The following is a 15,026-nucleotide window of genomic DNA, read 5'->3' as shown; positions in this document are numbered from 1 at the left end:
TATTCCACCACCGTAAAACTCTCTCCAGTGCAATGGCAACTCCTGATAAAGAACTAAGCCACCACCACACCGTAACTCTCTCTCTCAATTCCATTGTTCTCTTCCAAAATTCTCTAGAGACAAATAGAAAGAGATGGTCGGGAGTGGTTACAGTGGTATGAGATGTGGCCCTGGGCGGGGGAGGGTGCGGTGGTGAGGAGATGAAAAATTTGCAGAGCTGGGCAATATTGGGCGCTGGACAATGTCTCTCTGGTGAGATGAAGGGCCATGTTGGAATAATAAAAACCAACTGAGGACACAATTGGTAAAATAAATCTATTCCGATTACCCACTTCTCCTGGAATACAAATCCCTCCCTCATGCAGGGAATTCAAACCCTCCAAAAGCAGCAGTTGTATTCCAGAATTAGGATGGGACCCACATAAATTTTGATTCCTCCAAGTTAGGTAAACAAGGGAGTGTTCCGTAATCGGAATTTAATCCCGTGTTTTGTTTCCGATTACGAATACGTAAATGTGACATTATTTGACTTACAGAAGCTGAGTGAGTGCCTGCTGCATTCTTTTTGGCATGTATAGTTTCCTCCATCCTCGTTTTCCTTTTTTCCACCACCTCAGGTTCCAAACTTTAAGCTTCTCTCTCTCTCTCTCTCTCTCTCTCTCTCTCTCGTTTTCCTTTTTTCCACCACCTCAGGTTCCAAACTTTAAGCTTCTCTCTCTCTCTCTCTCTCTCTCTCTCTCACATATTTGAATTCGAAGCCATGAAGCAAAGCTTCAAATCAGGCGCTGTCGTTGTTCTCTCCATATTTTTCATCCTTTTTTCCTCAACATTATCGATCCGTCTCTTAGTCTACAAAGAAGGTAAAAACTTGTGCTGTTATACCAACTAGCTATTAATTTGGAAGTAGTGTATTTTATTACTTCAATGAAAAAAGATCTGAAATTTGAATCCTTCTTCCTGTTATTTTGTAAAAGAGAAGTTATTATTCATTAACTTCCCTTCTTATTTTTAGCAATATATAAATCTTCGGCATCTTTACAGGACAAGAGAAGGTGAAGCTCAATGAAATGGTTAATGGGGGTTCACTTGTAGAATTGAAAGGCAGTGAACTAATGAATGTATGTTTATGTTATTTTCTTTTTTCTTCTTCTTCTTGTTATTCTTTTTCTAACCCTAGCTAGAGTAATTAATCAAGTAGATACTATATATGTCTTATACTGCTTTTCTGTTGGGATGTATTTTTATATTGTAGCAGCTTATGGGGGTGGAGGATTGTGTTGATGGAGATGAGGACTGTTCAAAGAGAAGGATAATGGCAGAAGCTCACTTGGACTACATCTACACACAGCACCATAAGCCTTGATACTCCTCATATTTTCAACTCAATAATTCATTTCTTGTTATTTTCATAATCTCCTTTATTAGGAGACATTTGGAAAGCTAATTATCAGATTGAAGAGATATATCCTCCTTTTAACATAATGCAACAGTTACATCTAAAGTAGATAAGGATATTTAATTGTATAAGTGTGTCCTCAAACTCCCCCTCAAACTCCCAATGAGTCTTTTTTTTTTACAAAGTACACAAAATAAGTGCTCTAAAACAAATGAAGTCACATTCACACTTAGTGGGAAAATGTTTTGTTGTTGTTGTTGTATACAACCCTTAACTATAGTCTATATTATCATTTTTTTTAATGATAGGGTAGGGAATCTAGTAAAGCCTTCCGCACTAGAAACAGTTGTATAAGAATTAGTTTCAATCGTTTTATAAATAACTTGTACATTAGTTACTTAAGAATATTCACGGGCACACACTCGAGGTATGTGTTGGATTGATCCCAATTTTTCTATATTGCTTGTGCTACTTCTGAGATTACGTGTTACATCATAAGCCATGAAAACTTACAATTGGTAGGTGATTTTGGGACATGGCATTAAATAAACTTTCCAATTAATTTGCAAACAGGTAAGGAGTTAGGAAGTTTAGGCTGAGTAAATTTAGACACAGTTGGGAAGTAAACAAGATTTTGACAACTTGTAGTCCGAAAGCTCACGTGAAGGCATTGTGGAAGCTCTTAATTCTCTCTTCAACTGGTTTGGTTGTCGGTTGAGTTCCGGTAGCTACTTTGGTGGCACTTAATACATTATATATGTGCTCACAGAAGCAAACTGCTGATTTTAATATCTGCTAATAAAGTTTCCACTAAGGAGAAACTAGCTAGACACTGCATTATTTAATTGATAGAATATTAAAGACAAAGTGGTCACCTTCCCAATTGTTTTGGTCCAACACTAGATAGTACATTGCAATATAGAATCCAACATCTGTATGTGTATATTCTTGAAGATAGGTAAAGTAAATTGCAAAGTTAGAAAATGAATTATGTATTTGAAGTCTTAATAATTTTCAACCATCCAATATCGATGGCAACAATGCCTCATGATATTGAATGATCTGGATCGGTCTCAATGTTTAAATCAGGTCATTCATTTCCCCAAGTATTCTATCACTTATATTAAATTACAATATCACAACTTGAAATGTCGGACCTCCTCCTATTCTGGAAGGCATATCCACTGACTGAAAGTTTTTAAGTTATGGGGTTTTTGTGGGTGAGACACATTTTTATATTGTCTTTATTAATGCACTGCGTTTCTGTTATTTCAAAATTCTATATTTTTTAGTGTTCTTTCCTGTGGTAAAGAATATCTTTAATATTCTCCACCCAATCAATATCTCATGAAAATATCAGTGTATCAGCGAATATTTTCATCCTTGAATAGAACGAACTTTTAAAAAGAAGTAATGATTTATATATATATATATATATATATGAATCCGTGACACTATTTTTTTACATAACTTTTGACACAAGTTTTTGTGAGGTACCATCCGTAATGTATTTCAACAATTTGAACAATTTATCTTTTAGTTCATCATTCATAGATCATTCTTACAAAAAAATGGACATTACAAAACCATTAAGACATTCATTTGTAGTGAAGAAAATACACGAATACGCTCTCACAAAGAAACCCTAAACCCTTAATCCAATACTCGTATGATTTCAGATTTAGATGATTTTTGGTAAACATGATCTTTGAGAGAAGACCTAAAAGATAGACAGCTTGAACGTTGACATACATTATGGAGGGGTCCTCACAAAAACTTGTATAAAAAATTATGTAAAAAAAAAGATGTTATGGATTCGCCCCTATATATATTATATGTATAATTCAATTATCAGATATGATTAGTGCCTTGATAAAAAAATTAAAAAAAAATCGAAAAATAATTGAATGCTTTTTTTGTGTTACTATTGCTGCTAAAGTGGTCTTCCTCAGTGCTTTTTTCTTTCAAAAATTCTGTATTAGAGGAGGGTAGTGACTTCCTGCCTGTCCAGCAATTGGAGGTTCTTCAAATTCGGAAACATATTTTCTATCTAGACTTTAATAATACAAAGTAATCAGCCTTAAAATTTTCGTTCTTTTCGTTGAACTTTTTAGCTCCAATTCACGCCAATCAAAGTGGCACCAAGGCATTCAAATCCTCTCTTCTGCTTGACAATTTTTTGTTTCTACAATCTAAATGCTCGACCAATAATTCAAGGGTGGTATCATCCAGTTTGGAGGTCTACAATTAAATCCTAAACAAGATAGAGATTTTGCAAAGGACTTATATAGCTTAGTACGATAAAAACGTTCACCCATGAATTCCAAGTTTCAGCTTAAGTCTCCCTCCCCTAAAATCGTTTGTGTCAAAAAAAAATCTTCTCTCAACACTAAAAATGGGTGCATTTTTTGCTCACTACCATAAATTATGGTGTATGCTCACTATACACCTAATCATTTGACACGTGTCCTTTCACTTAATCTTAATTAATTTTTTTCAAAAAAAAAATTTAATATGAAAGTTAATTAGAGTTAAGTAAAATAACACGTGACAGATAATTAGTTGTATGATGAGCATATACTACAATTATGGTGGTGAGCAAAATGCTCCCCTAAAAATTAAAGATGGCACATATATTTATTTTGTCAGAAAAAACCTACTTATATGACGTCTCTTTCTTTCTCATTAGAGGCTTCAAAGGCAATTGTTGATAAATGTTTAGATTCCGCTAAATTGGAAATCTACTTTATGCATCCAAATTTGACGAAAAGAATTATAATTAGTTTGTGTGTACGAAACTGCACATTTTAAGAATATTTTTATCATCTAGTGTTTGCATCATCATCTCCTCCGATTCACAACTCATCCTTTTTTTTTGTTCTTCTTGCCTCCCTTGCCTCCCTTGCCTCCCTTGCCTCCCTTCTTAGTTGTTGAAACGTGGAATCTCTCTGAAAGTTCTTCAGGAGTGCGTGTTTTCCGGTTAAAGGCTCGGACACAGATAAAACCTGAAAGGAAAAAAGTTCAAGATAATTTAGTACTATTGTTAAATTTCATATCGTAACATGAGATGGCTATATGCTTGCAGGCCATATCAGATCGCTTTTGTATTTTCTTCCTCACAAATTTTCTTAGTAAAGTAGTTTGTTGTAAGATGCACATAGATGCAACTAAATTAAAAGATAATTTCATGTTTGCAACTTCAGTTTTCAAGTTATACCATTAAGACAATAGTTCACATTCGACAACAATAGCATTAAATAGTTCCTACTATATCATACTTAATCGCTCTTTTGCCCTCCAATTATCAAGATGCGTGAAGATTACAAGTAAGACTGTTTCATCAAACATGCACAATTTGAAATATGTTATTTGGTTATTCTCGTTACTCTTTTTAATTTTTCTATGACAATTTGTATGATCATGCTTCGTTCTATTCCACAGTTTGAACCCATAAATCTTTTAGTTATTTCTTTCATTTTAATTCTTTTTTTTCCCATACTAATCTGACTTATGGTGATGCAAACTATCTAGGTTGTCATTGCTACTTCTATGAAAAACCATGGATTTCTCATACCAAATCGATGATGTAAATATTAAGTAGTAGCAGGGGCAGAAGTTACAAACCTTTCACAAAGCAGTCCTTGATTTCGTTCAATGGTAACCCTGCAATAAGAAGACATTATTGAGATGCTTGTTTCACTCTCTATATATAGAGTTTGGTCTTCACCAAGACACGATTCACCATATCAACCGTGTCATTTGATGATCTAGCAGCATAACATGCCAGACTGAAGGCGACTGAAGGTTTGTTTACCTTTAAGGATTGAAGATGTTGAGGTCCCACAGTATACAGTTAACCTAGCTAGACTCCATAAGCTTGATCTAGGAACTTCAATCGGGCGTATACTGGTTTCATGGTCAGCAAATATCTGCAAGGAGATGATATATACATGTGTTCTACTTCTAGTATGGTAGCTTGATCTAAAATACCTGACAGTATATGCTGACAAAAAACAAAAAAACATTATTGGAGAAATTTTGAGTAAACTCACCTCATTCACTTGAAAGTATGTTCCGTTGAGTGGAAAGCTCCCCCTTGTTGCAGTTCGACACGGTATCTGTTTATGCATCATTTTATATTATGTCATTCTCCATAATTGTCTAACGTACTTACTGCAAGTTGGGACTTTAAAAGAATGTAGAAGTGTTTGTGCACCCTGAGTTTTACTCACCAAAAGTGTTCCACGAACCATTTGTGAAGCTGCTTGTGAATGATTATTAAGTGAAAAACATGGCTCCACAATATTGCTCAATTCTCTGGACTCCTGAGGATCGCATCGTTTTTCATCTGATAATCACATTTCCACATAATTTGATTAGCACATATTCCAACATTGAATCTTATTTTCAAGTTGGGACGCTCTAACTTTTAGACCTCACAGTCCTTGGACTTTTGAAAACACGAATCTTTCACATATAAACACATTGCAGTTATATAAATTGTTTGCTCCAGTCATGTAGTACCTGATGGCCATATAGCAAGAAGGTATTGGCTTGGATCATCGGGATCTCTGTTTTCTAGCTGTGACATTAAAATTATGAGAGGTCTACATACCACTACGCAGCTGAAAACACTTTTGCACAGGAAAAGAATAGTAAAAGACTTACAGTCTGCAATAGAGGATGATAATCTGGAAGAACATAGCTGCATGATAATTAAAATAAGTTACGATGCAATGAAATATCATAGCACAGCATTTTGGGGATTTATCTGAAAAATTCCCACAAGGATTATGTCATATGTCAAAACACAGACAATAGTTAACCTTTGCATTTATTTTATTTTTTCTGTGAAATAAAAATTTCTTAATTATTTAATTCAACCTTACCCTCTATATCCACCAATTATCTCTCTTAAAACAAAGATTTGGCATCATTTTTCTCTCATTGAAGCTCATGCTCATCATTAATCACAAATTTTCAACCTTCTGCTACTAGTTTTTCTCTTGCATTATATCAAATACGTCTTATGTCTACGATAAAAACAAAAAAAAAAACAGAATAGGTTTGATTTCTCATATGTATAGCAGCATGAAAAGGACCAAATGAATGATTATACTAAGAAATAAGACCAGAAAATTTGATTTGTCTAGAAAAATACCTAATCATGTGAGTTTATATGAGAAGGAGAACCATGAGAGAGAAATGTGTCATGACAACTAACATGCAAGGAGCGGGAGTTTCCATTGAGGGATTTCTTTGAGAAATTAATTTGTATAAGAGAGAATTTGTGGACATGAATGGTTAAGGTTAAAAATTAAATTACTAAATTATCTTTTATTTCACGAAAAATAAATAAATGCAAAGGTTACTCTTTATTTTTCACATATAGTTATAACTTTCTAAAGAAATGAAAAAGGCAAACCCAACTTACACTAGGTGCTTTGTGCATAAGCGGAAAGCATCCTTCGCTTTGGGAGCTCGAAAATTTGCATATCGGGAAGGAACTAATCCTGTTGCCATATCGTTTTCTTGAAATACACCCGTGTATGGCTCTAATGTTGTTGAAAATCTTTCATCTCTCATTTTAATTGTTGGCATGTCATTAGGGTCATCAAGAAAAAGATCTTCAATGTCTCTTAATGATGCTTCTGTATATTCAGGCTGCGGTGATGATGGTTCCTCAATGATAGGTTCACAACTTTTGCCTTGGTATTTTGAGTCAAGGCTGACCTCAAGAGAGGAGACAGTTGGTGGATTGAGTGCCTGAAGAGCCATCATCAAGGAATCTGTAGAACTACCGTTCTTTGTTGAACCTGGCTTCTTTTCTGGCCCTGGTAAGGCAAGCCTGGCGCTGTATCAAACATGTACATTAGACACATATGATACACCAAGAGATTCAAAATTACAATGCATCTGAAAAGGTCTGTAATGGACATAAAAGCAAGAAACTATCAAGATAATAAACTAATAGAAGACCAAGTGTAAAATATTTAATACTGTATTGTTACTATCCTTTTTTTCAATAGCGAACATTGCAATATCTAAAATTTCATTTAAAAATTCCCACAATGATATATCCTAAATCCCATCACGTGCCGTTAAATTACAATTTTTAAATTTTTTTTTTAATCTTTTTGCAGTAAACCCTTCACAATTAATGAGAACTCCTCTATTCGGTGGACGTAACCAATCTGGGTGAACCACGTACATCTTGTGTTCGCTTTCCTATCTCTATCCATTTATATACTTATCCATACTAATGACCGGAGCAATCTAGCGAATATCACAAAAAGCGACCGTTTTCGCTACCTAAGATCTATCGTGCAAGAGAACGGAGAATTAGATGGAGATCTCAACCATAGAATACAAGCTGGATGGATGAAGTGTAAGAGTGCATCCGGCGTGTTGTGTGACCGTCATAGGTCACTGAAGCTCAAGGAAAAATTTTATAGGACGGCAATAAGGCACAGAATGTTGGGCGGTGAAGCATCAACACGTACAAAAAATGGGTGTGGCGGAGATGAGGATGCTTCGTGGGATGTGTGGGCACACGAGAAAGGATAAGATTGGGAATGAGGATATCCGAGGTAAAGTAGGAGTAGCCGAAATTGAAGGAAAGATGAGAGAAAATCGGTTCCGGTGATTTGGACATGTGCAAAGAAGGCCTACTGACGCTCCGGTTCGAAGATGTCACTACTGGACAGAGGTTCAGGGCCGAAGGGGTAGAGGAAGACCTAGGAAAACTTTGGAAGAGACTCTAAGAAAAGACTTAGAGTACTTGGATCTAACGGAGGACATGACACAAAACCGAGCGCAATGGCGTTCTAGGATTCATATAGCCGACCCCACTTAGTGGGAAAAGGCTTTGTTGTTGTTGTTGTTGTTGTAATCTTTTTGCAGTAAATACTTTCTCATTTTCTACATTTTTTTTTAAATCTCACTGTATATATAAGTGATATAGAGCTCGAATTAAAAATTTAAACCTTGCAAATGCACTAGCGTAATGTCTGCACTCTCCCTTCATTGGACAAGAATTGCAATTTGGCTTTTGCTTTGTACAAAAGACCTGCATAAATATAGAAACACACCCATTATGTATAAATATATTTAACGAATTTTAAAATCACATTGCTGCTTCAAATAATTACTCTGCAAAAATGTATTACCTTTCCAAAGGTTATCATTTGGTAATGTAGTTCGTACCTGTTAAAAAATATACTAACATGAGTATAAGTTTTACTTTATTAAAGATGATTTTTTGTAAAAATAATCCTAACAGATGTTGAAAATTACAATGTTTTTGGATCCAAGGTTTTTAGCCGTGGCCAAAGATACTTCTGAATGGTATCCAACAGTGGCATCCTACACATACAAAATTTAGATACTGTCAACGGATATACATGTAATATCTCTTGTTAGTATAGCACTATATACTTACTGTTTTAATACATGTAGTTGAACTTGTTCAGGCAATGGTTCAAGGGGAGCCCACCCTAGACGAATCGCTATCCGGCCAACATTTACATCCACCTAATAGAAGACAAGAAGAATGCATCTTTGAATTTATGAAAGCATAGTTCACATTTAGTCGTTGAACAATAATCATTTAAATCATACCGGGAAAGCTACATGTTGGAGTGCCAAAAGTCTCACACACTCCACGCTTTTCAATCCAATGCCGTCAATTTCTCTTAGGTACTTCCTACAATTATAAATGGTTGAATGATTAAATTTTCACAAATCGATATATAACTAGGATTAAATAATAGGAACATTTTATCAAGCTTATCCTGTAAATGCATACTTACGTTACTAACTTAGGCGGGGCATTTCTTAACCACTCGAGGTCTATTTGTTTATGATCCTCATGTACTTGGTTAAGAAATTTCTGTAACATTGAGTAAAAGTAGTTGTTAGAATTTGTGAAGAGAAAAAAAATTGTGCAACATCAAATAAAAGTTCTTGACTGTTAATATGATGTTTCATGTAAAGAAAACATTATGAAAGTCTTTTTGTCCAAAATTCCTGAATATGAGAATAAAAATAAATTTGTTTTACCTTGACTCGTCCTGCAATCATATTGTGTTGGCCACGCACTTTAATAGCCGCAGCAATCTGACCAACTTCTGCAATTCTAACTGCCTCCCAGTCTACTGAATCCATGTGATTCCTATTTCTTTCTCTACTGGTTGAAAATATACTTTTACACCACCCCCAACTAAGTTTAGTCTTCACTATAGCCTTCTTGTTTTTTCTTCTTCGAGGAGATTTCATCGTCTTATCAAATTTCATGCCTGATTGTTGCTCATTTAAATCCGGTTTCTGTCCTTTCTGATTTACCTGGTTGAAGTTGTTGGCCTCATTAGGTGGTTCCACAAGATTTTGGATTATAGTATCAACTGCGCTCTCAGGCTTATCCACCAGCATATTCTGAGAACAAAGATGACTCTCATCGTGTGGTTCTACAATTGCATCTTTTGTTTGGGAACACGGCGGTGACAGACTAGACATTTCTACAGATGTACGAAACTCAACTTTTTCGGAGATTACCTGAACTCCACAGTTATCTGACACAACATTATCTTCCAAGACTCTGAGATGATTTACCTTTTCACTGAAACCAATTTGGGAAACCTCAGGAGGGTTGTGGAAATCACAAGGAGGCGTTGACGCCCCTTCAAGGTCATTGGGTTTGTCAGAGCTTGACTCTTTGTGTCTATAGTCCATTGAGAGTGCCACTTCACCTGTGTGTAACTCCTCCTCAGATTTTGGCATGATAGCAAGAATATTACTTCCAACTGATTCTTGGGTGCCAACCATGTTTATGTATTCACAATCTGTTTCGTTGGAATGGGACTGACAAGGGAATCTGGCAGCAAGTGACATGAAGGCGTTGCTGTAGAAAAGAATAATATGTTAATAGTCTCATTAGGAACCTCAAACAGAAGAAATATAATTGAGAAAATCTACTATAGCAGATTTTGAGTTACCTTGAAAGATGATCCGACACATTTTGAGTTAGGAAAACTCCAACTATTGAGTCCACCACAGAACCTTTCCATGGTGAAAATTTCCTATCTCCTGTTCAGAATATAGTTTTACTGTTAGGAATTTAGCATATAATTTTCTGTAACATTTTCAACAAGTATTAGCTGGAATCACATTGCTAGTAAGGTTGTACCTTGGATTGTGTTCATCCGGGATATAAGTAGATTAATCCGTCCATGTAAGACTTCTCTTTCATTCGTCCACCATTCCTCTTCACTTTCTTTCTCTTGACCCTCATTAACCTTCGCTTGTAATTGAAGTTTCCATGACTTAACTCGTTCAAGGTCTGTGGGAGAAAGCTCTGGACGCCTTTTACTGTGCTTCTCCTTGTATGGAACTAGAATGCCATGGTCATTGCTGGGAACATGTGCATCTTTGTCATGGTTAACTCCATGGCTGATATCTGGACATTTCTGTACAAACGGACCGATATTATCTTCCTGTGAATCTGCACCAAATGCAAAAGAGACTCTTACAAAATGATTTACAGTGGCATTCGCTTAAATTTGCTTCCGATAGCGTACGCTCAATGAAAGAAAAATAATCTCTACCAAAGTACCTATTAATTTGTATGTCAGCCCCAATATCTCATTTTTCAGTAGGCTTCTGTCACTTTTATGGTTATGAAACTCTAAATTAATACGGGAGGGTACAATGTCCCAAATTATGCAAAATATAGATACCTCTTATGTTGGGGGAGCAAGGGCCCTCATGCTTAGATGGATGTCCTTCACATTCACCATTGTGAAGCTCTAAATTAAGGGAATGTCCCATGTTAGTCCATTTCTCTGTCACCAACCCTCCATTTCGTCCCCGAGTATGTCCCTTTGATCTTTTCTTCCTTGTTGTAATTAGTGGCTGCAGTGCACCAATTAGATCTGTGGTTTCTGTTTTTTGGAATGAAACCCGTCCCTGATTTTTGTCGCCAAGCCCTTTGTGAAGGTTTGTTTCCCTCTTAAGAAAATATCTAGCTATGGCTGACCATCTATCTTCTTCCCGCCTCCTCCTCGCCAACCTTTGTTTCCTGCATGTAGCTGGAATGTTCAGTCCTAAATTTTTTTTACAACTGAGATTCATAAGTGTTCCATGACTAGCTCTAACTTTTTGCGGAGGAGTTGCCAGAATGATGACATTCTCCGTGTTTGATTTAGATTTCAGGTCACCATCTAGAGTTGCTCTGTCTGATACAGAAAATGCAACTTTATCCAAGGTGACTTCTATGGGGACCGAGTGTTTGGGGCTGCTTGAAGACTTCTCGGCTGACATATTTTGCTCGGAAGAAACATGCATTTTAGTTGTAGGCTTTGGTGTCTTTGGTTTTGAAGCAGGACGCTTTGGTGTTGCCTTCTTTGGGGTCTTAGGCTCTATAGGCCTTGGTCTTCCTATACATACCACTTTTGGCCTATATACTTTCTTCTTCGGTTTCTTGTGTGGCCCTTCATTCAAGTCTATACCACCATCTGGGCTTCTTTTCAAGTTTTTCTTTTTCTGTGATGGGCTCGAAGTGCTAGGAAATTTGGAGCCTCCCATAAAATTTGCCGCATTGGATGTCGGATTCTTGTTTTCTGCCCGATGGATGACATCCTCCTGCTTAACGCTTTCTTGATTTTGTTGATCACCTGCAGCCAATTACACAATCTCAGAATATTGAACGCAACCAGTAATATCAGCAAGAACTGAAAGTATATAAGCGTGTGATGCCATCTGGAATTACACTAGACATTACTCTGATAGAGGTTGAATGGATGCTTTCCAATTCTCACAAGTAAGCCAAAACCAGTAACTTGGGGTTGTAAAATTCATATTAATATTATAAAATCCTGTTCCTCAAGTTCAACAATTGATTTACTTTGTCTTAACATGCAAATTTACATTCCGTAAACAGTAACACAAAGGAAGAGGATCCTCTCCTTTTTTATCTCTTTTGCTCTCATTTTTCGTCCCTCGTCAAAATTGAAATCTCAACACTTCAATAAACTCAATCCTGTTGTGCCGAAGCTTCAGTTATGAGGCCAATATGTAACAAGGCAAAATATGATAAATACAGTTAAGAGGAATTATACTGGTCCGGCATAAGCCTACGTTTAGTTCGGAGATCCCGAGGAAAATTTCACTAATATCAAATGGAGACTACAAAAGTGTTTAAAGGCTCTCACAACCCAAATCACTCTCACGTACAGATGAGCCAAGAACAAATCTCAGATTCTTACAAAAGAGCCACTGAGACAGAAATTTATCAGATGAGCAGTAGCTCACAAGACCAAAGAAACGTTTCCTTCTTGCTCCAAATGGTGCGACAACCTTTAGTAACAAAGAAGAGATGATTGGTCTCTTACGCTAACAATTAACGGAGACTTCCGTAACTTTAATTTTGGACTTAAATCCTAATGGACGGGTATAAATTTGTTAGTTTATACCACATAGGTTTTCTTTCGACTACCGGGACTTGTAATCCAACTAAGCCCAAAAACAGTAAGTAAACAGATAAATCAACTTCAACAGAATCCTTACCGGACTTGCATTGCGACATACAATCTGGAATGGCAGACCCCTGCTGCAGCTTTTCTTCATTGATACCAGTTTGCGCAACTGGAATGAAACAACAGTTTATATTTTCAAATAAAGCCCCTTTAGTTGCATTTGTTGATGACTGAGAAATTGGAGGTTCTACAATTATCCCCTGCAACACCAGCTCCTCCCCAACTGTCAAAATTTCATCATCATTCGCCGCAACCTCTTCTGCTGCCACTAATCCCTCTAAACAACCTTTCTCGGAACCCCCATAAGAAAAACTCACACAACCCTCATCACATTCCAACACAATCTTATTCAAATCAAACAACCCAACAGAACTCAAATTTGTGCTCCCAATTCCACCCAAATTCTGTACCTTTTCCTCCTCTCTAGGACATTCTTCAATTGGGTCGATCAGGCAGGTGTTTTCCTCTGAAGAAGTTGCAGCAGCAGAAAACACAGAAACCCCATCAGAACGCTCCAATTCCACTCGGGAATCACTCATCACTATGCTATTATTTTGTCCCGAATTGCTCTTGAATCGTCTTCTGAAATATGATTTTTGTGTCCTCCCTGTAGCAGGCTTTGCAGGGGTTTGTGGCACCCACAAACCCTCCTTCCGATTCTGAACTACCTCCTCTTTCTCTTCTTCTTCCATGGCATTGTCTCTGGAATCAGGTTCTCTCCTCTGGTAGACCTTCAGTTCGGCCATGCCGAATTCAAGTTACCAAACAACTGAGAAACCAGTAATAAAAAATAAAAAAAACCAACTGAGAAACCAATAAAACGAAAACAGAGACAGTAAATTGATCACAAATAGTAGTATAAACAATAAGGGCACACAATCACAGCACCAAAAAAAAAAAAAAGTCAATTACTTCAGCCATGCATGGCCGGCTGAGGGAAAGGAGAGCACAAGTTTTGCAGAAACGGGAATTTACCTGATAACAAACCAAGCTAGCAAAATCTGCCGTAATCTTTTACTTGGGTTTGGTTAGTTTAAAAGGGTTAGAGGATCTATCTGCTACTTTGAATAAGAGTAGAGTTCTTTATGGAACCAAATACGTTATTTTAGTTTAGGGAAGTAATTAAGAGTTTGACTCGGTTCAACTTAACCTGAGTCTCAAGGAAGCAAGAAATTTTTCAACGTGAAAAACGAGAAATTTTCCAGTGTGACAGTAATACGATGATACATGCTCATATGATATTACGAAGTTGCACGTTAAATCATTATAACTTTTAAATTTTATGTAGCCAGTAAATTAAATTAAATTTATTTAACAGCAATATTTACTCATATCAATTTTTTTTTTCGTTAGTGCTTGGAAATTTTCTGGTTACCAAAAAATCTCAAGTCACTATTCAACAGTGACATCTTATATATATATATGAAGCCAATGGAAAAGTGAATAGTGATATGGTGTAACCAAGCTTCAACAAAAATATTTGGATAAAAATGCCCCCAAAATAAAAAACTTCAAAGGCATTTCAAAATAATGCATCAAATAAGGCAGATGCATTTTTGTCATTTTAATAATATTTTTTTAATAATTAATATTTTTTTACTGTTTTTTTATTTATTTTTAAATTAGTGTCTCACAATAGGTTAGTAATAATGTGATTCAATTTCTCTATTTTTAAATACATTCAAAACATCTTAAGAGGCGTATAATGCTGATTATAAAAAAAAGGTCATTCGCACACGGATAATAATGTGATTAAATTAGTTGTCAAATGATTGTTTTTTTAACAAATGATATTATCTACACTAACTCGAAAATGATTAGCCACTTTCGAGCCGTTTTCTGGCCAAACCATAGTGAGCTAGCCATCGAGAAAAGTACCATTTTCTTCGTCTCATTGACAAGTATGATTTTCGTTTTTGAATCACTCTATTTTGTTGAGTATTTAAGAAGTTATGAACATTTAAAGTTTACCAAATTTCCGGCTGAGTTTTCCAATTTTCCCGCGGACCAATCACCTTTCAACCTATTTTCTGGCCATCTCCGGCAACCATTGGGCTTCCAAATAGGTATAATCTTATTCTACACTTTCTTATCTTCAT

General features: G+C 36.1%; 2 protein-coding genes across 8 annotated transcripts; one reads left to right on the top strand and one right to left on the bottom strand.

Annotated features, from left to right (window-relative positions):
• Positions 1 to 1,482, top strand: LOC126590730 (putative phytosulfokines 6). Of its 3 annotated transcripts, XM_050256228.1 has the most exons (4): positions 1 to 656; positions 741 to 860; positions 1,042 to 1,118; positions 1,253 to 1,482. In XM_050256228.1, exons 2-4 carry the CDS (start codon positions 761 to 763, stop codon positions 1,361 to 1,363), a joined length of 288 nt encoding a protein of 95 aa, XP_050112185.1. In that variant the 5' UTR covers positions 1 to 656; positions 741 to 760; the 3' UTR covers positions 1,364 to 1,482. The 3 variants fall into 3 exon arrangements, with proteins under 3 accessions (XP_050112185.1, XP_050112183.1, XP_050112186.1); XM_050256226.1 differs by having other exon boundaries at positions 13 to 860; XM_050256229.1 differs by having other exon boundaries at positions 21 to 860; positions 1,256 to 1,482.
• A 2,550-nt stretch (positions 1,483 to 4,032) lies between these two features.
• LOC126589643 (transcriptional activator DEMETER-like) lies at positions 4,033 to 14,048 on the bottom strand. 5 transcript variants are annotated; one of them, XM_050255007.1, is made up of 21 exons: positions 13,903 to 14,048; positions 12,959 to 13,696; positions 11,131 to 12,066; positions 10,581 to 10,895; positions 10,390 to 10,480; positions 10,007 to 10,295; positions 9,458 to 9,829; positions 9,208 to 9,287; positions 9,017 to 9,101; positions 8,838 to 8,929; positions 8,693 to 8,761; positions 8,566 to 8,602; positions 8,383 to 8,465; positions 6,831 to 7,250; positions 6,065 to 6,101; positions 5,921 to 5,978; positions 5,629 to 5,744; positions 5,449 to 5,514; positions 5,211 to 5,325; positions 5,021 to 5,059; positions 4,033 to 4,401 (listed from the first exon to the last, which is right to left on the bottom strand). In XM_050255007.1, the coding sequence occupies exons 2-21, from the start codon at positions 13,671 to 13,673 to the stop codon at positions 4,259 to 4,261; spliced, it is 4,158 nt and encodes a 1,385-aa protein (XP_050110964.1). In that variant the 5' UTR covers positions 13,674 to 13,696; positions 13,903 to 14,048; the 3' UTR covers positions 4,033 to 4,258. The 5 variants fall into 5 exon arrangements, with proteins under 5 accessions (XP_050110964.1, XP_050110965.1, XP_050110960.1 ...); XM_050255008.1 differs by having other exon boundaries at positions 9,458 to 9,739; XM_050255003.1 differs by having other exon boundaries at positions 9,458 to 10,295.
• Positions 14,049 to 15,026: the final 978 nt, after the last annotated feature.

The sequence above is a fragment of the Malus sylvestris genome, chromosome 11 (assembly GCF_916048215.2).
Source record: "Malus sylvestris chromosome 11, drMalSylv7.2, whole genome shotgun sequence".
Taxonomy (NCBI): Eukaryota; Viridiplantae; Streptophyta; class Magnoliopsida; order Rosales; family Rosaceae; genus Malus; species Malus sylvestris.
The sequence above is the reverse complement of the archived record's forward strand: the minus strand, read 5'-3'. Positions and strand labels throughout refer to the sequence as shown.